We start from the raw sequence: 25,146 nt of genomic DNA, 5'->3' as shown, positions 1-25,146 counted from the left end.
ATTTTCATGGTCCCTGTCCCCCAGCCCTCCTCCAGCTGCCACATCCTCCACAAGAACTTCTCTGTTCACAAACAGGAGGTCCAGCAGGGAGTCTTCCCTGGTCAGTTCACTTACCAGCTGCTTGAGGAAGTTATCCTCCACACATTCTAGGAATCTCCTAGATCGTTCCCTCTCTACTGTGTTGCATTCCCAGCAGATACCTGGGTGGTTAAAGTCTCCCACAAGAACAACGGCAAGCAATCGTGAGATTTCTCCCAATTGCTTATAGAAAGCTTCATGCACCTCACTGCTCTGAATCTGTGATTGGGGGATCCATAGCAGACTCCCACAGCAATATCAGCTTTACTGGCCCTTAACCAAATCCAAACACTCTCGATCCCATCATCAATATACTTGATTTCTGAGCTTTCATAGCATTCCCTAACATACAGAGCCACACCACCACCTCTCGCATTCCCTAACATACAGAGCCACACCACCACCCCCCCTCCCCTGCCTATCCCTCCTAAAGAGCTTGTAGCCATCAGTTGTGGCACTCCAGTCATGTGAGGTATCCCACCACGTTCCTGTTATAGCCACTATATCATAGTTTTCCTGGTGCATCATGGCTTTGAGCTCCCCCTCATGCTGTTGCTCATATGGCACGCATAGAGGTTCTTCAGATGAGCTAATGATTCCAACTCCTTTTTGAGGGTGTGGGCCCTGTTTCCTACCAGACCTTTCTCAGGTGCTTCCGTGCTTTCTAAACATCTATCCGTTCCCTCAGATGAATTGGCAGAACAAAAGTCCTTGCTAGTCCACCATCCTACAAGCCCTGGCATGCTTCTGTTGTGCTTATTCCTAACAGGCCCAGGTATTTCCCCTTGTATATCTCGTTTAAAGCCCTGTCAATAAGCCCTGCTAACTCCTGCCCCAAAACCCTTTTTTCCCCTCTGGGATGGGTACATCCCACCTGCCACCAGCAGGCCAGGTGTCTTTTCTAGCATCCCATGATGCTATAAACAACCCAAAGCCCTGGCAGTAAGACCAGCCCAGGAGCCATGAGTTGACCTGTTGTCTCTTCCTGTCAGTTTCCTCGTTCATTGCCACTGAAGGGATAGAGGAGAGCACAACTTGCGCTCCTGATCCCTTAAGCAGCTTTCTCAAGGCTCTAAAATCCCTTTTTATTGATTTTGGGCTCTTTCTACCCACTTCGTCACTACCCATCTGAAATAGTAGAAGGGGGTAATAATAGAGGGGTTTACTAGAGTGGGAGGTTTCTCCAGCAACATCCTTAACCTGTGTCCCAGGGAGGCAGCAGACTTCCCTGTGAAGTGGGTCAGGATGGAATACTGGTCCCTCTGCCCACCTCAATAGAGAGTCGCCCTCAACAATGACCCATCTGCTTTTCTTTTTGGAGCCAGTTTTGATGCTGAGTCTACGGCAACTCAGTCTTTCTGGCACTTCTGACCCACGTGAATCGTCCTCTCCAACAGTTGGTCCCTCCTGCAGGACTCCCTAACTGTTCTGCAAGGGTAACTGGGAAGGTGGGGGAGGCTGGGAGGGGATTTGTCTCCTTCCCCGAGCAGGGACCTATTTCCATTCCCCTCCTCTGAGGTCCCCTCCTACTGTGTGGTGACAGGACGGGAGGAGATCCTTATGTGGGGCTGCAACCTGTTTCGTTTGTCTCAGGTAATGGGTCCAGCAGTCAATCGCTCTCTCATACTCCCTGACACTCCTCAATTTCTCCATCCTTCAGCTCAGCCACCAGACTGAGTAGATCGTTCACCTATGCACAAATGGTTGGAAGAAATATTTTTTTTTTTTACAGAATTTGGGGTAATTCACAGAATGTCGAAGGACAGTCAGTCAGCAATTGCTGGGAAGAAAGAGAACAGTTACTATATGAGCATCCTTAAAGCTCTTGAGAGAAAGCTGCATGACTTTTAAAGATGGTGTAGAGAAAACCCATGATTCATTAATGAGAAATGCTTATTTGTAAGAAAACTTCCCTATGACATTATTTCTTGGGAAGCTTTTAACTAGATTGGGGAAAGAAATACTTGAACAAAGCAATTTATGGGCTGTTTAGTAATTTTTTATCTGAGATTGTGAGTTCCTTTTCTTTCCATATAAAATTCACAATGGTTTATGCAGCAGGTAAGCAAGATCTACTGAAGTGAGAAAGTGGAGTGATTTGTGCCAGGAGAAACAGCAAGTAGATATCATGGTGGAAGTAGTAGAATTTATTTCTGTTCATCCCCAATCCTTTGCCTTTACCTCAGAGTCCCTTCTTCAGTCCTTACCTCAATGTCCTGACTTCTAGCCTTAATAAACTTTATACTTTTATATTTAAGAATATGAAGATTTTTTTTTCCTGGCTTTACCTTAGGTAGTCTTGTTACATGTATTGCTTTTTTAATTTGATTTTTTTAGAGTTTTCATTTTTTTGGTGGTCAAAATACTCTTTCTCTAGTGAGGCATATTCCAAGAACAAAAACTGAAATGCTCAAACTAAGTATCCTTAAGACTATAGGAGATGATGCTCAGCAAAACCTGCCTGTCTGATAGGTACAAACATTTTAATTCATTAACTTGTTGGTGTATAGTATGGCGCTTTAGAAATAAAGGCATTTTTCAGCTGTCATGTCTGGAGAGTAGTGTGTCAAGCCCAGATCCTAGCACTTCCCTCGCATTGGTGCTATGCTTTTGATTCCTCAGTCGATACCACATTATCTTCTGTGTTTTGGGCACTTCTGAGTCAGTCTGATGAAATTTATGAATGTTGCTGAGACTGAATTCTTTGACATTCTTTCAAAGTTACCTTCAAGCATAATATTCTCTAGAAACCAGTCTCCACTGACTGTACGTGCTGCACAGACAGTCTGCACTGAATCTTCATCCTTGTCTTGTTCAAAGGCACTTTTCAGCATTTCAGCAATTCTTTGTCAAAGCCAGAAAGGACATTTGTGCCTTGATACTGAACTTGTAACACTGGGATGTACAGTAAATGTGTCCCTTTTGCCTCCATGGATGTTAGACTTCTTCCTGCAACGCTGATAAAAGGGCAGGGCTGTACTCAAGAATTGTAATGGCATTGTTCATTTGATTTGTGGATGTTTTTTAAACTTGATTTTCTCTGTAAATCTATGGTTTTTGTGCTCAGTTCAGCTAAAAATTATGTGTACCAAACAAGGACATAGTATGACTTTATTTGTTGATTAGTGCCTTATTACTCAGTATAATTCAGTTTGACAAATGTTTATCACATGAAATACAATGTATGGGGTAGAAAACCAAAGTTTTTGAGCTTACCCTTTTCTTACTTAAAGACCTACTATACCACAATTCACAGGAATTCTTTCCAGTGGTAGCAGTTCTTTCTAGATGAATCAGAGGGAGGCAAAAGGAATGTACTAATGTGTGCAGCAGGAAATATTTTTTATTTTTGTCTTTTTCAGAATTATGGATTTTTGTATTTGCAGACATCTTCCTCTCTCTAGAATGTTTCTGTTGAATGAGATTTTTTTTTTCCAAGTAAAGTTAGTGACACTGCATGTATTTCCCACTCTGTTGAGCCATATAGTATCCTTATTTTAAGCTTCTTGAAGTACTTCCCAAGCATTTAATGAATGAAGCCTCACAGCAGCCTCTGGGGCATTTCTGGTTTTGCAAATGGGGGCTGTAGGTACACAGATGTGTTGAATTTCGGAAGATCCCCCCGGGTGGTTAAGGAGTGCATCTCTTGCTGTCTGGCCAGGCATATGATGTACTAGCCAAGTCCTGCTTTGCAGTGAAGTTCCCTTGCCTTAGTTGCTGGAAAAGGTGGTGTCACACTGCTGGGAGGGACCAAGCCCAGGGGTACATGAAGTCTTGCAGTGATATATTTGCCGATTTGTTTAGGATGCTCGCTATGCACACGCACATGCACATTGGCCCTGGCACAGTTCACTTAGTAATAATGTGCCTTTGGTCTATTATTTTGCTTTTAAGATGAATAAGCTAAACTTTGACCTATATTAAGCTGGATGTTTGCATAGATTCAGGCATAGGCATGGATTCAGTCTCAGATGCAGGGCATGTGAGAGTGGAAGTTGTCTTTACTGCTTGGTCTTGATATCTTGAATGTTTGTGGGTTGATAGGATCTAGCCTGGGTTTGCTGTGTCCTTTTTTTTTTTTTCCCCAGACCCTAATCCAGTTCTCCTTATAAAAGAGGTTTGTGGTTTCCAGCTGATTTGTACCATTCTATTCTCCACTATTGCCTCCTCGAAGCACAAGCCTGTTATTGTAGTAGTGGCTTTCAGACCCCATCTGCAGCTGTTCGGGTCTTGACTTCTTAAATTATAATAATTTTAGTCAAACAGCAGGAGACCTGTGCTCATTTTTTTGTCCTCAGAAATTAGCTGCTGAAACACGCTGAAGAGAAATGTTTTAAGAGGGTTACGTGGTTACAATTGTGGAACTGGTAAACTTGAACCAGCTGCTGGAGCTCCTCTTTCTGTTAATACACATAGCTATTATTTATTCCGGACAGAGTGGAGATCAGCTAGCCAAAGTACAGAGAGAGATGTTTTTGTCATGACTTTCTGTGTTTGAAATGTATTTTGAAGAAAATATTTATGAGTTTTTCTTAACATACCGTGTTAAAGAGTGCTATAGTTGGTATTTCTGGGGTAAGAGAAATGTATTTTAACCAGCTGGTAAGCCTCAAGATATAGTTGTAGATTAGCATTGAGCAGATGGGACTTTATAGAAATTGCCCACTCCTTTTCTACGAAAAAATACGGAATTCTTGCTGTGAGGATTCTGCACAAGACGAATCTGACACTGCAAGACCCTGCTTAAGGTTGCCTGGGGGAGTGTCTGTCCCCTTAGCCAAAAAAAAATTCTCCATGCAGTCTTCTTTGGTGAATGTCTACTCTGAACCTTTTGAGAATTGACCCGTGGAAGTCAAATACCCTCTTGTGGCGCAGCATTCGGTAAATGGTGAGGGGGAAGGATGGCTGTGAAGGTGTGTGAAAGTCTTCATCTTCACTACTCAGCTGTATAAGAGAACTTTATCAGGTGATACCAGACATCAAAACTTGCCTCACTGAAATTCAGTTAAAGAATTTGATGCCATTCAAACATAATTGGGACTTAAGCTTTTGAAGAAGGGGGCTTAACCCCTACATTGGCTTGGCCAACGTTTATGTGGTATTTGTGCATATTTCTTTTCGATCAAGCAACATGCAACAGAAATTTTGCATCTTCTTCAACAAGTACCTGTAAGAAGGAGGTATAAGAACATTTTTTTGGACTTGAGTCTTTTTTGAGTATTATGTTTTCTTGTTTTCTTTGTTTGGTCTTTTTTTTTTTTATACTGAGCTGTATGACAGTGTTCTGGGAATTAATCCAGTGGTCCTGGATGGTGGAATCATTTTGAAGAACTTGGTGGAGAAGACTTTTTCCATGCTTTGATGTGAAAAGTATAAGCTTTAAAGAACTTCCCTTCCAAAAATGTTGTCACTCACTCCTAAATAAAGGGAAAAATACTGCGGATGTAATGAAAATAGGAAGAAAATATCGTTAATGTAGCATTAGGGATTCAACTAGAACAATGCTACCTGTTGTAATTCAAACTACTTGGAGAAAAACGTGGAAGAGAATGCAAAATACAGCCCTGCTGTGATCTCAGGGAAAGCTGCTGTCACAGTGTTTCCATCCCAGGTATTACTCAGTCATCAGTACTCTCTCTTCTTGTGGTGTTTCAGGCTTTTATCTCATTTTGCACAATTCAGCTGTATCTTGTCCCTTTAACCTCCCTAGTAGTTCATATAACTCAGTATGATTCTGCCCGGGGAAAGATTTTAATTAACAATGTGTAAAGAATAAAGGGAACAAACGGATTTTTAAAAACAATGCTTTGAGGCAGGCACGTGAGTTTGCATTTTGATTATTATTTTTTTTGTTTTATTTGGGTAATCTCTCCTGTTTATTTAACTGGTGTGTATGGACATGGGTCCTACAAAACTTGAGGTTCTGTGCCTTGCACACCAGCAGTCACGATGAAGTTGGTGAGTTTTGTGGGTGTACAAGAAGGAGTGAGAGATGAGATCTTCCTCTGTCTCTTGTCTTAGCCTTTATCCTGTGGATTCCTAAGCAAAGGCTATTGCGGAATTTTCCAGAAAAAGGTCTTGGGGCGTAAATAGGAAACGGGTCTCTCCAGGGATGTATTCTGTAGTGTGACAGCTGTAGGAGAGTTGAGACTGTAATTTCACATGACATGATTACAGTGTAATATACTATTTTGGTTCTCCTGATCTGTATTGCCGCATCCTCTTAGAACGTTTACATGGAGCTTATTTCAAGCAGCCTGTACATAGGTTTTTTTGGAAGTACCATCCTGAGATATCAAGGACAATGAAGTTGACATTGTAAGGGGTTGAATAGCCTTGCAGTGTTGTATTGCTTCAAATCCTACATGAGGCCAGGGTGAGTGTTGACCTTCCTTTTCCTAATAAAATGAACTAAAGCTGTCCATGCCCAGAGCAATTAAAATATCCATTTTCAGTGGAAGAAGTTTTGGTGTACTAACTCTGAAATTAGTGACCTTGGCTTATGTTTTGATCTGTAAACCCTGTAAATAAGTGGACCAGCCAAGGCAGGACACACTGGAGGTTCTGGTTCAGCTGGCTGTTTGAGATGCCTTGGGTTGTCCTGTGAGGCCTCCAGCTGTAGCTCCCACAAATAATGCATCTCCCAGTAGACCTTTATCATATCTACTGGTCCTAGGGTAGCCGTGGCTCTTGCCATCAGTGATTAGGCAACTGAGGGGAACTCGGTGTTTATTCTCTTCCTGCCACTTGGTCACTCTGGGCTATGTGTTTTTTTAAGACAGAGTAGATTTTTAATTTTTGTGCATGTGTGGGCTAACATGGGGACTGTGATACTGGGTGAATTGCAGTAAGGGGAATCAAGAGCTTTCTGGAGGCTGAGAAGAGTTTTTCAGGTTTTCATTTTTAATTTTAATTTTTGTGCATGTGTGGGCTAACATGAGGACTGTGATACTGGGTGAATTGCAGTGAGGGGAATCAAGAGCTTTCTGGAGGCTGTGAAGAGTTTTTCAGGTTTTCATTTTTAGTCAGTTATAAATTTGTGAGATTTGTTTTGATTTCTTTCCTCTGCTGCTGTTTTCCACCAGTTTAAATCTGGTTTGAAAACAAAACTTGATGCTCGCTATACAGACAGAGCACTATTAGGTCTGTTGTAACACAGTGCTATAAGTGTGTGTCTGGAATGATATACAGAAATAAATGCTAGACTGGTTTGGGTTGGGAGTGACCTTAAAGATCATCTAATTCCAGGCCCCCTGCCATGGGCAGGGACACCTCCCACTGGACCAGGTTGCTCAAAGCCCCATCCAGCCTGGCCTTCAACACTTCCAGGAATGAGGCACCCACAACATCCCAGGGTAGCCTGTTCCAGTGCCTCACCACCCTTGTAGTAAAGAACTTCTTCCTAACGACTGATATAAATCTGCCCTGCTCCAGTTTAAAACCGTTGTACTCATCTTATTGCACACACCCTTGTAAAGAGTCCTTCCCCAGCTCTCTGGTAGGTCCCTTTTAGGTACTGGAGGCCAGAGCCTCCTCAGGGCTGTCCTCAAATATAGAGATAAGGGTATCTCCATGTTTGAATAAATAAAAAAATGAAGCTTGCTGCAGTCTGAGAACAGGCCATGCCAGGCTCTGTGTGCCAGTGCAGAGTGTTAATCTGTGATTCTGTGCTCATCTTTGAAAGATTCTGCCAGTGGCTTGTGCCATCATTTCCAACGGTTATTGTATGCTGAGCTAGGAATATGCTATCTGTTCTTAACTAAGATATGTTTGTTTTTATTAGTGTGTTTTCGCTGCCTAGCTGTACTCTTTATTCTGCAACACTTAAGGAAAAAAAATCTGATTATTTGATTCAGCAGGTCTAGTTTTGACCTTACATATACTGAGTCTTACAGTGATTGTGAATCCATTGACTTCAGACACATTACTCCTGATTACACCAGGGTCGTCTCATAATGAGGGGCCAAGATATTAAATGGAAATGAACCCAATAAAGCCATCAGGCTCTGTCCTCACATGCTTGATCTGAACAATAAGAACTGGTGATTTATAAATCATGTTGTCTGTTTGCTTCTTTGTCATTTAATTCTTTTTTTCCGTTGAATAAATGAAGATGTTCTGACCTTAACTCATCCCTTGTGAATTTGTTTGAAAAAAGCAGGATAGCTGTACCCCTTAAATGTGACTCAAGCTTTTGTTCAGATTTAGTGAGCGTCATCTTATTTTTTTAAAGGAAACATGTTTCACTTGACCTCTAGGATCTGGCAGGACTTGCTGCATCCTCTTTTTCGTCACTTTATCTTTGTGGCTTGTTTTTTTAAAACCTTTTTTCTACATTTTCAGAAGGAAGACTGGCCAATGCACAAGCTAGAATGTTCTGCCATGTGCGCTTTTGGGCAGAACTGGAATCCCTCGGAGACCGTGAGGCTAACGGCGAGGGTCCTTGCCAAACAGGTGAGCAGGAGACTGGGCTTGGGACTTACACTCGTACTCTGGGTGCCAGGGAAGGCAGGAAAACGAGAATTGACCGACAGTAACTGTCCCTGCAAAGCACATACATGCAAGCTTCCTGTGTACAGGCGGCTGTAATGCAGGTTGTGCGCAGCTGAACATATTGACCATCAGACCGCTGCAGTAATGTCAGGGCTGCCATAGTCCAGCTGAAGACCTTTGACAGAAGATGGCAAAAGACTGGTGAGGTTCTAAGCTTTGCAGCAGTAACTTTACGACCAAAGTACTGTTTGAACAGACTGGAAAAGTTTACTGATAGTTTCACAGTGTGTCTAGTGTTTTCAGCCTCTGTTCTGACATGCTGGAGCTCTTGGTTATGTGTGTGGGATAGCACCAAGGCCCCACTGGTGAAGAGAAAGAATGAGACTTGGTGCATGTGGCTAAATTCTGAGGAGTGCTCCTAGTGTCACCTGTCTGCAGGCACTGATGTCTTCACGAAGCAGTTGCCTGTTGTACTATTTTTCAGCTATCTCTGCACATCATTGTGTAATCTGTAGCTCTCAGCGCATTTGTGAGTCAAGAACACCTCTGAGGTATTCGGGTGTAAATGTTTGCAATTACTGGAGTTAAGTGGTGAAAAGTAAGAGATTGAGAGAGAAATCTGAGGCCCTTGGTCTTAGGAGAAAAAGAATATTATTAACAAGGAAATAGGATTCAAATGTCAACGTCTGTTCCAGTCTTCCCTAGCTATATATGGATTCTGAGGGTAACGCAAGTGCTTACAGGGCGAGGATGGAATTCGTGAGTTTCAAGGTTATTCTGCTGTGTGTCTTTGTAGAGCTCTAAACTCTCTCTGCAAAAACAAATTCTCTTTGAAGTGTATTTGTGTGATTGAGGTCTGCTTATGTGACAAGGGCAACCTGGATACTGTATGTAGTGAGGATTTTGGTGACCTGCTGGGAAGGTAGCTGCATACTTGCTGTGTGTCTGGATGTGTGTTGTGAGTGTATGTGTGACTTAAAGTGTGGTTTAGTGGTGTTTCACAAACAAAATCAAATGTTTAATGACAAAGAGTCATCGGAATAAATTTGTGCTTTTATTGCTTACAGGGAGGGGGGAGAACCCTACATGTCATATAAAAGCTAAATATGCAAACCATAGTCCCTGAACCTCAGCTGCTGGGCCACCTGCAAAGCCATATTTAATGGCCAAGATTACAAAGAAGTGGCCTTAGGCCAACAATGGAGCATTGCTTTTGAACTCTGTCAACAGTCAGTTTATTCACTTTCCTCAAAGCAAAGCCTGTCTCCTGCCTGCCCGCTATTGTTAGCAGCTTTCTGGGTGTCTAGAACAAAGCAAATGACATATTTAAAATACTGTTCAGTTTATGTATATAAATTTGATAGGAGTTAATCTTTGGCTGCCTAATTTGGTGCAGAGAGAATATTTCTATGGGTTTACTAAGGGCAGTTGGTTTAACTCATTGCTGTTCATAAACTTCTGTAAATTCCATTCAGTGTAGGTTTGGTTTTCTTTTACAGGTAGGAGTTTGCAGCTTATGAATGAGCAGAAAAAACTGCCCACTTAAAACATTAAAATATTTTCCTTTTTTTTTTTTTATTTTTTCCCCTTATTGCTAGAAGATTCACCCTGAAAGGACACAGTCGGAGAAGCTGCTTGCACTAAAAGAGTTTGAATCACGTAAGTAAAATAGGCTTGCAGTTAAACAGGCAGTTGCCTATATCCATGATTTGCTTCACCTGGCGCCCCTCCGTCACAACCTTCCAGAGCATCCCACTCCTGTTGGAGGAATGGAGTAAACAAAGAGAATTGTTCCTCATATTTTTGAGTGCAATGCTCTTCTTTCTCTTCTTTTCTTTATTTTTTTTACCTTGGTTGCTTGTAGAGGCTGTGAAACAGGGGTGAAAACATCGACAGAATTAATTATGTAGCATACATCCATCTCCTGGCTTTTCTGGTACTCCAGTGTCTTTTGAGAATTGTGATGTTGTAAAATTAAAATAGCTGGTATTTGTTACCAGGAGGCATAAAATCAGAGGCAGCACAGTTGCTTGATGGTGACAGTGACTAAGGGGCTAATTGCAGAACCCTCTGGACTGTGCTTCAGTATCTGTCACTGCCAGTCAAATCTGACATGTTATATATGATTGTGTTGAAATTCTATGTCCTAAATGCTCGAAAATAATCCAAAGGATATGAGGTAATGGCTTGCTTTTAACTGGAAGGCTACTGTTAACGTCCAGTGAGACAGAGTTAGAAATCGAGCAACTAGGGGACTAGTAACCATCCTGGCATAGTTTTCAGTGGTCTGTTGTTTCCCTGTCTTGGTGCTGAGAGTAATAAAGAAGGAGACAATAGGTTTGTATATTCACATTTTTCACTCTGGTGGCCTCAAAAACCTTTTGTAAAATGCTGAATGAATGCAGTCAGTGCTATGACTCGAGGTAGCAGAGTAACCAAGCGCAGCGAGATTAGTCTTACTTGCTTCCTGAACAAAAGCTCCTGTCAGCTGTTGGGACAACTGGGGAAATAAGGGGGAAAAATGCCAACATCTGATTTTGCCTAAGGCAAGGATAATTTTTACAGGTGGGTTAGCAGAATTGACTGCTGAAGTAATTTCTGTATATTCTTCTGCATTGCAGCTTGTCTTCAATACTTTTGTGAGCTAAAAGACTGAAATGATTATTTTTTTTCTCTTGCAATGTCCCTCTTGTCCTCTAGGAGCCCTTGTTTTGTTAGTAAGAACCCTGTTGTTGACTCTTCTGTCTCTTAGCACACCTTGACTAGTTCAGCACTTGCCCCGTGCTTTGCAACATGCTGCACAGGAGAGGAAGTGGCACCCGGCTGTCTGTTGGAAGCTCAAAATTTCTTATTGCTGTTTTGTCCTAATTCTCATCATATTGTCCTGTTCAATTTTCCTCAGTACCTTTCGGGACTCTCCTGTCGTTCGCATCTGCCCTTATAGATCATTTCCCCCTTCTTCCACTGTTGTGCAGCCTCTTCTCTTCCTTCATGTTTTCCTCTCCACTGTTATTCTGAGTTGGAGAGGGGAACCTGGTGAGTTGCTGGCTCTCTTAGAGCAGGAGTGAGCTGGTGACACTGCCGGTGTGAGAGAGAGAGTTAGGAAAAAACTTTTCAGTGCTGCTCACAAAGAGAGAGGAGGGACCAGTAGTACATGGTCAATCATCTCTCTAGCTTGCTCTGCATGGACCGGGCAGGAAGAGGTTCAGTGGCTGCAGCTCTGGCTAGAACCTGTCACAGGCCTGAGGGTAAATCTCTGAATAAACCTGAAGGGAATATACTTGGCAGGCGTGCCAGGATGTTTCCCCTGATGTTCCTGCTGTCTCCTATTATCCTTGCCTATCTGCAGGTTAAACACACCTCTGTTGATTGTCACCTCCCAGCCCGTGGAGACATGGACATTCTCCTGCACTGATTGTTCCCTCCTGAAGCAAGTGCCTGCAGTAGGTCAGGTCGATTGCGCTCCTGGGCACCCTCACATTATCCTTCCCTTGCTGCGGAGGGAAGCCCTGGTGACTAGCCCGAGCGTTGTCGTCAGCCGTTATTAGGTCCCTATCACAAATGCTGTAGCCCTCCTCCTGAGAAAGAGAAATCTGTGTCCAGTTACCTGCTAATGTGAAGATGTTAGAAAATGGTTTTTAATCCCACATATTTTTGTAGCATGCATGACTTTGTCAGAAGCAGCGTTAGAATTATGGAAGAACAGACACTTCTTCCAGTACTTTCAGGTAGCTGTTCCTTGAGGGGCTTCTGTTTAAGTAACCTAAGTCTAGTTGCAGTTCACGGGGAAGTGTTCCTGTTACTGAAACGGAATGTATTCTTTGTCCACAGACCTTGACAAACTAGACAATGAAAAGAGGGAGCTGATTCAGAACGACATTGCTGCTCTTCATCACTTTTACTCAAAGCACTTGGAGTACCCTGACAATGCTGCCCTTGTAGTTCTCTTTGCACAAGTAAGTTGGCCAGAACACAGCCTGCTTAGGCGCATGGTGCTGTAGGAGTTTAGCCTTTGTGAAAGGGGAAAAACGTTCATGGCAATAGAAATAGTAGTTCTTTGCTTATCTTAGGGAGAGCTCAGTGTGCCTGATAGAAAAAGAACATCTAACTCCTTGGGCAGAAGTGGCTGGACATGCCCCATTTCAGTAGTGAGGGGAGAGGCTCTTCTCTGTAGCCTTTCTATGAGATGCTTCTCAAATGCTGAAGAAAAGGGGAAAGAGCCTCTCTTAGACTCTGTCAAAGTTAGGTTTCTTTGGGCTAAGCAAAGTGCAGCTGTCGTTGAGCTTACACAGAAGGCTGCTGGTCTGAGACCCTGCAGAGGCAAAATCCTTCATTCAGGCTTCAAACTTGTGGAAATTCTTGCTGGTCAGGTCATCATTGCGTTTGACCTTCACAGGGAGTAAGCTTCAGAGAAGTAGAAAGAGCAGTCTGAAACTTTTATCTGGTGTGTGGCTTTTAAATGCAGTCAGGTAGATGAAGGAAAAGCAGGACGTCTTGTTAGATAACTTCTGAAACGTCTCACCTCTTTTTTTCTCACCTGCTTTTCATATGCATCTAAATTGAATGTACTTTAGTAGATGGAATAAAACACCAGTGGAATACTGAAAGATCCATTTTCTTCTTTTTCCTCCAGTACTTCAAAATAAGCTAATTTTAAACTTAAATGTCTGAGTAAAAAATTTATTTTTTCTATTTTTTTCTAAATGGGGCAGATGTTGACTGCTGTGATGAAAGCTGAGATGGCAAAACCCTGGTTGACAGAGCTGGTTATCTACCAACAAGGAGGCAGTTACTATTTCCTTAGTACAGAGGCCCTGTTATTCTGTAGGGGTATGATTCTTCAGCATGTTTAGTATCTGCTTATCATCCATTGTGCCGTTTCCAATTATACATTTCCCTTCAATGAACAAATTTCCTCTGTTTTGAAAACTTTACAATTTGTATTTGTCAGAGAGACACTTTAAAGACATCATTAGGTCCAGTTTCTTGTGGAGTTTCTGAATGTTTTGTTAGAATGTAGCCAGAATCCTCAGAGATTACATTATTTTGGCTCTAACGACTTTTGCTTCATGATCTGTCCTGGACCAGCTCTGCCAGGTCATGGTACTTTAACTTCTGTGAACTGCTGACTCCCAGATCTGATGTTCCATCTAGTCTTCTCTGTGGGTATCTAATGTCACCCTTAGGTGTCACCTTAAGCTTGTGCTGGTCACTGGGCAACTCTCTGCCACTGTGGATATTGCAATTTTTTTGAACTAAAATATCCAAGGGTCATCTAGATGCTCCTCAGAAGTGTCTTGAAGGGCACAACCTGAGGTTTTAACACCAGCATAAATCTTTCTAGAAGAAGGGGAGGCATGTCAGTGCTTGATATGTGCAAACATGTTTCCCAATGATTAGTTAACTTAGCCTAAAACCAATAGTATGCTGCCGCTCCTTTTTTTTTTTGCTTCGATGCTTTCTCTGGCCTCACACTGTCTACTTTGCTCCTCCATTTGGCGTTTTTTCTCCCTCCTGTGGCTCAGGACAATCATTTGGGACTTGGATACCTCTGACACCTTGCTCACTGCTTTTTGTGGCCTTTGTCTGATGTTTCTTACTCAGCCCAGCTCAGGTGTGATTGGTCCTTTGAGTGTAGCACAGATTTTTGTCCAAACCATCCTCACGTTTTGCTGCTCTCCTTCCCCACTGTTGGCATCATTCTGCTCCCTTTTGTCCCAGTGAAACATACTTCTCCAGACCGGTGCTCTTCCTCTGCAATTGCACCTTGTCATACTTTTCAAACAGTTTTTCTCTTGGCACGAGTTCCGGTGTCTCATTCCTTCCTTGAAAACCTTACGCAGTTTTGTGCCTCACTTTGCACGTTCCCTTTTCCATCATTGGAAACAGCCTTGAGCTGTATTTTTTTTCACTGTAGTATTTAGTCCCTCCACCTTGCCTTTTTTAGTCATGCATTCATTGGGTAAATCCAGTGGTATCTCATCCCTTCCAGTTATTGCTCTTGTGTCATTTCTGGTATGATGCCTTGAAGAATTGGGTTGTCTCTGGTGAGTGGAGGAGAGTTGATGATAACTCACTACGTATTTTTAAATGTGCCCCTGTGATTCAAAACCATCAAGCTGTTCTTCGAGTCGGCCTTTGTAGCCTTATATTCTTACTTGCTGCTGCTATAATATTTTCCTTCTAGTGTTTTTGTAGCCAGCAGTTATATTTTGATTTTGGTTCAGGTATGCTCATACATTGACTAGGGCAGTAGCACACTCATCTTGAGAGACAGGGAGCCTTTGGATGCTACCTTGCTAAAAATAGCAGCATAAAGATCAAGCAAAGATACCGGTGAGTGGATCGGAGAAACAGGCAAGTGTCCTTAATCATGAACTCATCCTGAACAGTTCATACCTGTGGCTTTTGGACGCATTTGTGTATTTCTAAAATCTAATCCAAGATGTATTCCAGCTTGTGGGGCATATTGTTGGTGGCGTTTGTTGTCAACTCCTACCCTGTCAGACCAAATATTTAATCTGTACTTGACTGACTGTTGTTGTGCCCATTGTAGCTTCAGCTGGAGTCGGCCACATGACAGTAGTTGTTTTACTTCTTTATTCGTGCTTTTGTGACCATTTTGATGGTTGTAGGGAGATGTTGGTGAAAGTGGAGTGGGTTCTCTGCATGCTGGCGTGTGTGCGACTTGCAGTGAAAGTGGAATAAAGTACTTGACTGAGGTGCACTTTGGTCACTTAGTCGCACAGACTATACAAAACAAGGGAATTGTCCATGCGTTTTAGCTTTGAGTTTAGCGAGAATAAGAGGGAGAAGATTTTAAAACCTATTTGAATTTATTCTATGAGAAAGATTTGCGAACAGGCTCTTTTGTTCCTGTGTCTGGTTAAATTAGGAATAACACGCTTCCTCTCATACTCTGTCCTTTTCTGTCCCCTCCTATTCTGTGTCTTTATTGGGTTCAAATCTTTCTTGCTGCCTTTATTGTTCTTTATATGTGCTTTAGATGTAGCTGACGTGTGCAGCCCTTGATGACAGATGTCATTGTGGCAGGTGTCCGAATAACATGTTGCGTGAAAGCTCCGTACTGCCCCAGCCCACATGGGCCTTTCAACCCCACATTGCTTCTTGCCTGCATAGTTCTGCTTCAGCCCTTTACTTGTCGTGGCCAAATGAAATAAATCTCTTTGCCATGTCAGTGCCAAGCTTTGTTTCATGTCTGCAATGGTCTTGCTTTTTCTGACACTTTCTAGCGCTCTTTTCAAGCCCTGTATTAGAAATAGTGTGACCAGCAGAAGGGAAGTGATTGTCCCTCTGTACTCAGCACTGGTGAGGCCGCACCTTGAGTATTGTGTTCAGTTTTGGGCACCTCAGTATAAGAGAGATATCGAGGTGTTGGAGCGAGTGCGGAAGAGGGCAACAAAGCTGGTGAAGGGCCTGGAGAACAGACCTTATGAGGAGCCATTGAGGGAGCTGGGTCTGTTCAGTTTGACGAAGAGGAGGCTGAGGGGGGATCTCATCATGCTCTACAATCACTTGAAAGGACATTGTAGAGAGGTTGGTGCTGATCTCTTCTCACAGCTAATTAGGGACAGAACCAGGGGGAATGGTTGCAAGTTGCAACAGGGCAGGTTTAAGCTGGACATTAGGAAGAAATTCTTCATGGAAAGAGGAAGAAATTCTTCACAGAAAGAGTGGTCAGACACTGGAACAGACTGCCGAGGGAGGTGGTTGAGTCGCCATCCCTGGATGTGTTCAAGTGTCATTTAGATGTGCTGTTGGGTGATATGGTTTAGGGGTGACCTTGTAGTGTGGGGTCAATGGTAGGACTTGATGATCCCAAGGGTCTTTTCCAACCTGAATTGTTCTATGATTCTGTGATTCTCTTGGTTGGCATTCCAAGGTGCCAAGGACACTGGATGTTGTGTCCTGAGCAGGTGCACGTGTTGGACTGTTGGTTCTTTAGTGTCCTGCACATTCCTTTGGATAGGGATTTTGTCCTCACTTTGCTTTTTGAGAGGTCTGTAACTCTGTGTGAGTACAGATGAGGTAGAAAGACAGTCGTAAGCAGGTGGCTGCCATGGACTTTGAAGTATGAGAATGTAAAGTGTGAGTGTGCAGCTGAGCAGAAGCTGATCTAGTCTCTTTCTCTTTTTCCTTAGGTTAACTGTAATGGCTTCACAATTGAAGATGAAGAACTCTCTCATTTGGGATCAGCCATATTTCCTGAGTAGGTTGATGTTAATATTTTTAAAAATAAAACTTAACTTATTTAAAAACAAAGGTTCTTCTACCTGTATGGAAGTAAATCTCTACTGAAAGAAATTTAGTGAAACGCTTAATTTGTCTCGTTTTAAATATCTTCAATTAGCTAATAAAATGTGGCCAATGATTTGTATCAGTGTTTCTTAAAGATCTAGTAATTTTGATAAAATTGCAGTTGTAATTTGTTTTGCAGCTTAGGTTGTGAACTATACACAGACTTGTAGAAAGCAATTACTTGGCTAGCACGTTCTGGACAGGGACATCATGTGACGATCAAAGTAAAATGAAAAGGGTTGCAGGTGACTTTATTCACAACTTTTTGTTTAGGCTGGATATAATCCTTCATCTGGTGTTCTCTGAACAACACCGCTTCTACCTTTGTTCTCTGGCAAACAGTAAATCCCTTTCATAACTTCTTTCAGCCTTCTTGGATGTCTTAAAAACTACAGTGCTTTATCTTGCCATGAGAGTGGAAAAATACGTACAAGCTTATTTGCCTTAAAAATAAACTGCCAATTTTAAGTGTTAACTGCAGTTTGTGGATGGGGGAGCACAGCTCTTTTAGCAACATTTTTTCCATTTAAGTCTGCCCTTCCCACTTAATGTAGTAGCAAAGAGGAATATTTTCTGCCCCTGTTCTTTGCAACCTCAGTACTGAAAGTATTATCACTGTCTGCTCAGGTTGACTTCCTCGCGAGACACAGATTACCAGTAGCTTATCTATGTCAAAGTAATCTAAAACTTCCAGATGCTCAATTAAAGCAGGGCCTGATTTTACTATGTGCTACTGCATATAGAGAGTAGTAGATAGTCCTTACTTCACAGAGCTTCCGTCTTCAGGCAGGTCTGTTTGAAGTCTGTATCCCTGATCTACAGATTGGAAATTAAGGCCTTGAAATGCCCAGGATCAGAGTCCTCAGAGAGGAGAGTATCAAGCCAGGATGTTCTGGAAACATTTGACACCATCCTTTGTTTGTAAATGCTCAGCATGCAAGAGCCAGATCTTTCCTACTTAACAGTTAAGCCTGTGAGTTAAAAAGACTGAAGAGACTATTATTTTGCTAGATTGGAAGAGAAGAAATTAAAATTACATATTTCATTTCAAATAAGCAACAATTTGCACCTTCTCCAAGCTTGGTAGTAAAGCGAAGTGCTTTTCTCTAGCAGTCCAAGTTTTTGTGTAAGTCATTTTCTTGCGTAACAAAGAGATCTCTTCCCTCCTGCTTCAAACGTGGAGGCTTTTCACATTTTTCATAGAAACCAGCTGAAATTTTAACACCCATCTTAAGTTGTGATGCAGAAAATGGCTTTCGTTTTCCTTTATTTGCTTGTTTCCTTTAGGTTAAATGTGCTTCTCTTTCTTTCTCTTCGAGGAGAATAGTCTGTCATCGGTACCTAAATAGGATGTTGATAGTTAAGCTGTTTGAGCACCCCTGCCAGCTGTCCCACAGCACTATAAGAGTGGGAAAATAATAACTTGCTTAGTCCTGCAGTAATAGGATTTGAAAATTGTAATGATTCATTAGCACAGCCATTCTCCATGTCATTAGAATAAATATCAGTACAACAGATTTTCCCAAGGTTACCTTCATACTAAGCCTCAGAATAAAAAGAGCTTACAGAGAGACTGACTCAATCTTTCAAACTTGTTCTGTGAAGTGATGCTTAACTTTTTGCCTGTTGCTTTTGGTGATGGTGGGGGGGGAAAGTTTACTTCTCTACTTTTACAGTGTCGCATTGATGAACCATAGCTGTTGTCCAAATGTGATTGTAACTTACAAGGGGACCTTGGCCGAAGTCAGAGCTGTTAAAGAGATCGAGCCTGGAGAAGAGGTAAGTGCACCATGTTCCAATGTGCTCTGTATGCCTGCATCCTAAAAGTGGGATCCACCTTGCTTTTCAGGATTGATTTTGATTAGAGGATGATTTAATAGTAGGGAGGAAGGACCTTTCGTTTCTCAGAGAAGCGTTAAGATGTTGCTTTGGAAAAGTTGGGCTGGTTCTGGAGGTCGGAAGTGATTCTCGGCGGCAGTATCCTATTTTGTGCTAAAACAAGGGAAGGGCACCTGCAGCAGTCGTGGCGCATCTGCCAGCCTCTGTGTCAGTTTACCTATCTGTAAAATGAGGCTGAGGTTACTGATGTTTGGCTGGTGCTTTGAAATTCCAAGATCAAAGCAAATTATTACTGCTGTAATAGTTCCCAGTGTAATAGTAATGTGTTGAAACTGAAGCCAAAATAAACAAGGTAAATGGGTACAGATAAGTCCTCTGACTTCTGTTTGGACAGAGTATCCACAAAACATGGGGACGTGGTCGTACCACCTCAGCGGTGTTTGCTGGGAAGTCATGTTAAAACAGGAGTGTGGTTTTTAGGTGGAGCGAAGCTGAACAGTGACGGATAAAATTCTGTGAAGTTGAGTAAGGCTCTGGGTTTACCTTGAAACTTTATCAGTCAAATAATGAACTTGGCAGGGAGTGCTCAGCAGCAGAGATGCTTTTTGCTTGAAAAGAAATCAAAAAGATGTTAGATAGAGTTGAGGAGGATGTTCATATATCTGCAGGGGATGAAGATAGGGAACATTCTCTGGGGATGGAGCTTGTATAGAGTTTCAGTGGCTCATTTGTTAGTGTTAATTTAGTGGGAAAGGTTAATGCTGATCAAAATAAGTTCAGGTTTGATTTTGATAACTCTCTTTTGATAATGCTTTCTGAAGTACGTGATGCCAGTTTCAAAGAAGGGGGGAGAGAGGGTATTTTTGTGGATTCTAGCTGTTCACCAATGTGAACAGAAGCACCTTTAGCTGTTGGAGCCAAGGGTGAGTGGTGCAGGTGAGCATCTTCTTTTTATGCTGTTTACTAACGATGATTTGTCTGTGGTGTTGGCAGTCACTGCAAATGCATTGTGGTAATGGACAAGGACTGATCCCGGTTTTGGAATTTTACTGTGGAATCCCGGACATTTTCAGCATTTTTGGGGAGGGCTTACTGTGAGAGGTAGAGATGTGGATTATTTACCTTGCTTGGCACCCTCTTTTGATTGAGTTGTGTCTCAGAAGCTGCGTCAGTTCTCCAGGACCTCACGGCTTTCGCACATTTGCTTTTCTGACTCTTACAGTATTTTGTCGGTGTGAGCTCGTGGTTTCACTTGTGCTCTGTGCGGTCTTACGGCCTGTGTCTCCATCTTCAGGTTCAATGTAGCCATTGCATGGCAACATTTCCAAAGTTTTTTGCTGTAAATACGGTTCCTGCATTTTGCATGCCTCGAAAACAGGGAAGGGAGGAGAGGAGTGGGAGAGGAAGCGTGCGATCACACAGAGGAAGAAGAACATGTGCTGTGTGAAATTGCGCGTGCATTTTACTTTATAGAAGAAAGAAACCTTGAGCATAAAGACTGGGCAAAACTTTTCAGGCAACTATAAATGAGGAAATTAAGCTGCAAAACGATCAGCTATGCCGTGTGTACGGCATGTTTCTTGGGGAGTTCTCATTTTAAAAACAGAGCATTAAAGGTAGTTGCAGGGGTTCTTTTGTGAAGGCCATTGAAGTAGAGGAAGACAGAATAGTGAATGCAAAGGGTCTTTAAAATGTTCAAACCCACATTTTCTTTGCTTTAAAATATAACTGCTAAAGTAAATCAGATATTCATTCTCCTAGAATGGGAGCACTGGGCCTCTCTTCTTTTCAGAGATCTAAAGGTCTTGTCCTAAATTTCTAAAGCTACTAGTGAAAGCTGTTGCCTTAATTTTTGTAGGTTTTTCAGAAAGAAAAATTACAGATTCTAGCCTCCAAAAAAACCCCAGGCCACTGTAACTTATCCTAGACTGGATACCTGGAATTATTTTATTTCTGAAAAGTAGGCATCCGTTTGTAGTCCTGTGGGAGCCCGAGACTTATGCTGTGATAGCTTCCTTATCTGCACCAGAATCTTGTTGTCCTGAGGTTAAGCCAGGGTAATATTTGAGGGAAATTCCACAATGAATAGGAAAGGAAACACTTCTCTGTCAGATTGCACTCACAAATGGTGACTCCTGATGCTGCTGAGAGGTTTGGAATGTGAGGGAGCAGGCAGGTGATGTGGCTGCAGGGATCCACAGGCTGCATGGATATGTAGTCATCATATTACATGTACCAGAACTGATAAATAGGTGTAGTTGTGCTGCTTTTCGCTGACTGCTGTGTTTTTACCACGCAGGTTTTTACCAGCTATATTGACCTGTTGTATCCCACAGAAGACAGAAATGACCGGTTAAGAGACTCGTATTTCTTTAATTGTGACTGCAGGGAGTGCAGTACAAAAGAAAAGGTAATAAAACCGGTGTGAAATATGCTTCTGACTGTCAAGGCACCTACCCAGGTCCTTAGATGTAATATTCTATCTGGTTAAATTACATTTTGAAAAGTAGGATAATAGAGAAGGGGGCGTGGATTTGTCTTTCTGTCTACGAGATTTTCCAATACTCATTCTTTCCACTGTAATCGTGAAACATGAGGAAATTTCCTGGAGAGGCTTGTTTAAAGTTGAGCTACAGAGCAAAGATAAAACTTTGTTAAAGTAGGTAATTGTACTATGTTTATGCTAGCTGGCCAAAAGAATTTAGCTCAGAATTTTATTTATTTTTTTTTTAACTGCATGTTTTCTGCCAGCTCCCAGTGAGTGAATCTTGCTTGGGGCATTTCTGGGGTCTTGTCTGGAATAGAGTCCTGCTGCAGTTCCCGGTTGGGACATCTCAGTTGATTCTAGGCGACACTGTATGACATTGCTGGGTGGTTTGGGGACCCAGCAGAATCGGTGAAACTGGCTTTCCTGCAGTGGCCTCATGCCAGTCTTCTTGTGGGCAGGGTGGTCCTGGGTCACAGCCCCTTGCAGTGTGCAGGCCAGGCATATGTTCATTAGATGTCATCTGGTGCCCTTCAAGGCACGAAGGCAGACATCCAGACAGTGGCCCTTAAAACAAGGTGTTGGTTACTTTGATGAAGAGCACTTAGACGGGAAAAAAGGTACCGAAACACAACAGGTAGTGACACAGCTGTGTCTTTGCAACCGTTTGGACCTCCTTCTCTGGAGATCTTAGGAGAATTGAGCTTTGTGTGGCTTGTTGGTCATTCCAGCCAAGATCAGGCTGATATGAGCCAGTCCTTAAGCTCTAGATCACTTCCTCCCCCATTTTCATAAAGATGTCTTTTTAAGAGCTGCTTCTCAAACTGCACAGACAACCATCTCCTTCCTCTAAATGGTGTCATCTTTTGTAACTTTTCTTTCTAAATAGTAACCAGTATTCTTGTTTGAGGCCATTTTGTTGATACCATGGTTATGTTTTTCCCCACAGTTACCTTGATAACTTTGCCACTGAGTTTAACGAAGCCAGAATTTCACCTGTGATTTCCAACAATGTGCTGCTCTTGGAATCACCTGTCATTCAGCCTCATTCAGCTCTGGAAAGAGTCCCCTGTAGCCCTCTCAGCTGGCAGATGAAATAATAAAGGAAAAAGAAATCTAGCAACAATGCGAGGCTTAAACAGCAACAGATTATGTCCAGATTGCAGCTGACTCCGTGAAGTAGCGAGTTAGATAGCAAGAGTAAACGGAGCTGTCCAGCAGAAATAACAAAATACATGGAAATGTGGTCTGTAGATACACAAGTTTCTTTTCTGTTTTTAATATCACTTGGTTTTCCATGGAGCTTTCACTTGGTAGTAGAATCATAGAATGGTCTAGGCTGGAAGGGACCTTAGAGATCATCTAGTCCAACCTCCCTGTCATAAGCAGGGACACCACCTCTCGACTAGACCAGGCAACACATGCGGACCGAGCGGGAATCAAACCTGCGACCTCGGTGAGGTCATTGTTGTCAGCCCCACGCTCAATCCACTGAGCTAACCGGCCCCCTAAGTAGGTGTAAGGTATATGGGTGTTTCTAGCCTTAAAACTAAACTTGGTTCAATCCCTAATCTCTTGGAAGCAGTGAAATTTCCTGTGCAAAACGGCTTTCATCACAAAATTGAAAAGCTCTGGGATCTTTCAAAAGAAAGGGACTTCGTGGAAGTAGAGAATGGCAGATGAAGTGGAAGGTACAGAGGATTCTAGGATTGCCAGCCAAGGCTTTAGAGAAGAATTGCAGGTGCATGTTCTATCTTTGTTTTTATATTCTTTGAAGAGCTTAAGTTCCCATTTTAATAGAGTAATTTTGTGTAGCAGGTGGAGCTTCATATGTAGGGCTTGGAACCTGCGTTTTATAACATCCATTGTGTTTCCTTCAGGATAAAGAGAAACTGGAAATCCGCAAGCTGAATGAGCCTCCCTCGGCAGAGGCGGTGCGGGACATGATCAAATATGCCAGGAACGTGATTGAGGAATTCAGGCGAGCCAAACACTACAAATATATCCTTTGTCTCGCCCTGGCTCCATGCACGGGCTTAGTGTGTGACCTAAAAATCTCACCTGCTGGATCCCTTCAGAAGGAGCTGCAGGAGAAATGCTAGGACCGTTAGGAGCTAAACTTACCTTGGTCCTCTTTTTGTCTGGAGAACTGTCCCTGGAGACAGGGGACAGTGCTTCTTTGGCATTACCAGGGGTAATGCTGTCTAATGAGAGGCCGCCTATTTATTGGGTTCCTTGACTACTTCCTACCTCCTAGTGAGTTACTGGAGATCTGTGAACTCAGCCTGGACAAGATGGGTGCAGTGTTTGAGGACAGTAATGTTTATATGTTACATATGATGTACCAGGCCATGGGTGTCTGTCTCTATGTGCAGGACTGGGAAGGTGCACTGCGTTATGGGCAAAAAATCATCAGACCATACAGGTAAATAGCAGACTTTTTTTTCTTAGTGCTCTAATTCAGCAATCTGAATAACTAAGGCAAGTTTGGACAGAGATCACTTTTCTCGGTATGTGTTGTATAAACATGCTACATATTACATCACTTCTGAAAAATGAATGTTTAAATGCTGGGACAGATTTTGTTACTGCTTTGAGTTCCCCAAATAAGTTCGTGCCACCTTGGCTAATGTGCTAGTTCTGCTTAGCTAGATAAATGCTGGGTGTTTTAATTTCCTAGCACTTTGCTAAAGAAGAGCTTCGAATTGCGTCTGTAGTTAGTGCTTTGTAGGAGGGAGGGAAGGCAAAGCCTGCTGTTGTCAACCTCCTGCCTTCTCCCGGCTGCAGGAGAGCAGAGCCCTGTCCCAGGACTTGGGCTGAGCAGCAGAGGGAGCTGGAGCCGAGCTCAGCCCCTGCGCTCGGAGGCTATGGGTGCCATCGTGTTCCTCATTTCCACTGACCTGGAGCTGGAGGAGTGGGAACAGTGTGCAGGCTGAAGCCCCGTGTGGGGCAAGGCAACCACGTGGCCTCCGCAGGAAAAAAATTAATGCTCTCTCCGATTAAATTTTTTTTTTTTCCATGTTGTTACGGTGGTGGATCTCGCTCACTAGAGCCGGACATGTTACGTACCTGATCTGATCCTGCCACGAATCTCCCAAGCATATTCTAGTCTTGAGACATGACCTTCTTGCCAACGGGAGGGGGAGCACAAGTAAAGCTCTCCCTTTGGAGCAGATGCCAGTGTGAAGTCACAGATCACTTGGCAGAGAGCAGCGATACAAAGAAGGAGCCAACATTCCCCCCCTGCCCCGGGGGCTCAGTACTATTTATCTTCCCTGAGACTTGCCCAGCTCCTCTGGCTCTGAGCCTGGCATTCCAGGTCAGCTCTGCTGAACTGGGCTTTGCCAGCTCAGTGTGTGTGAGGACAGAACAGCGTGTGTTGCTGTACCCGCTGCCCAGGGCCCCTCGCTTTCCGTTAAAGACCAGCTATTGTGGAATAGTTACTTCTGCAGGTGTAGGGTGGCTCCAGAAATTCGTAACAATGCAGTCTCTTTCTGTAGCTGGCCAGCTGAGAACTAGTGGCAGAAAGTCGTTGCCATCTGACAGCTGTTGGGAGGCATATGGTGGTTTCAGTTCAATTCCCAACTGACAGGCGTCCCCATCCCAGACACAGTTGGCACCGACTCCTGGCAGTTGTGGCAGAGGGGATGAGTGGTGCTGAATGGGCAGGGGCAATGAGAGGCGGCTTCTTGCCGCCCGAGAGGGAGATTGGGGCTAGGAAAATGCAATGAAACTGCCAGGTTTGATGAAGCTGAATTTCCTTCTCTCTTGCAGTAAGCATTATCCCTCCTACTCGCTGAATGTTGCCTCCATGTGGCTGAAATTAGGGAGACTGTATATGGCACTGGAGAACAGAGCGGCTGGAGTTAAAGCCCTGAAGAGGGTATTTATTTCCTGGTTTCTTCATTAATAACACCAGTTTGGGCATGGGA

The 25,146-nt window shown here is 43.0% G+C and overlaps 1 protein-coding gene across 1 annotated transcript in view; it reads left to right on the top strand.

Annotated features, from left to right (window-relative positions):
- SMYD2 (SET and MYND domain containing 2) overlaps positions 1 to 25,146 on the top strand; it is a gene marked incomplete at its 5' end in the record, with an annotated part of 31,136 nt that overhangs the window by 3,550 nt on the left and 2,440 nt on the right. Inside the window, 9 exons of the mRNA XM_009868316.1 lie at positions 8,422 to 8,532; positions 10,170 to 10,230; positions 12,403 to 12,527; positions 16,734 to 16,801; positions 18,567 to 18,669; positions 21,029 to 21,139; positions 23,095 to 23,215; positions 23,465 to 23,639; positions 24,989 to 25,097. Of these exons, the coding sequence (XP_009866618.1) occupies positions 8,422 to 8,532; positions 10,170 to 10,230; positions 12,403 to 12,527; positions 16,734 to 16,801; positions 18,567 to 18,669; positions 21,029 to 21,139; positions 23,095 to 23,215; positions 23,465 to 23,639; positions 24,989 to 25,097 (984 nt within the window). The remainder of the gene's footprint in view (positions 1 to 8,421; positions 8,533 to 10,169; positions 10,231 to 12,402; positions 12,528 to 16,733; positions 16,802 to 18,566; positions 18,670 to 21,028; positions 21,140 to 23,094; positions 23,216 to 23,464; positions 23,640 to 24,988; positions 25,098 to 25,146) is intronic.

This window comes from Apaloderma vittatum, unplaced genomic scaffold (genome assembly GCF_000703405.1).
Source record: "Apaloderma vittatum isolate BGI_N311 unplaced genomic scaffold, ASM70340v1 scaffold12534, whole genome shotgun sequence".
Classification (NCBI taxonomy): Eukaryota; Metazoa; Chordata; class Aves; order Trogoniformes; family Trogonidae; genus Apaloderma; species Apaloderma vittatum.
The sequence above is the reverse complement of the archived record's forward strand: the minus strand, read 5'-3'. Positions and strand labels throughout refer to the sequence as shown.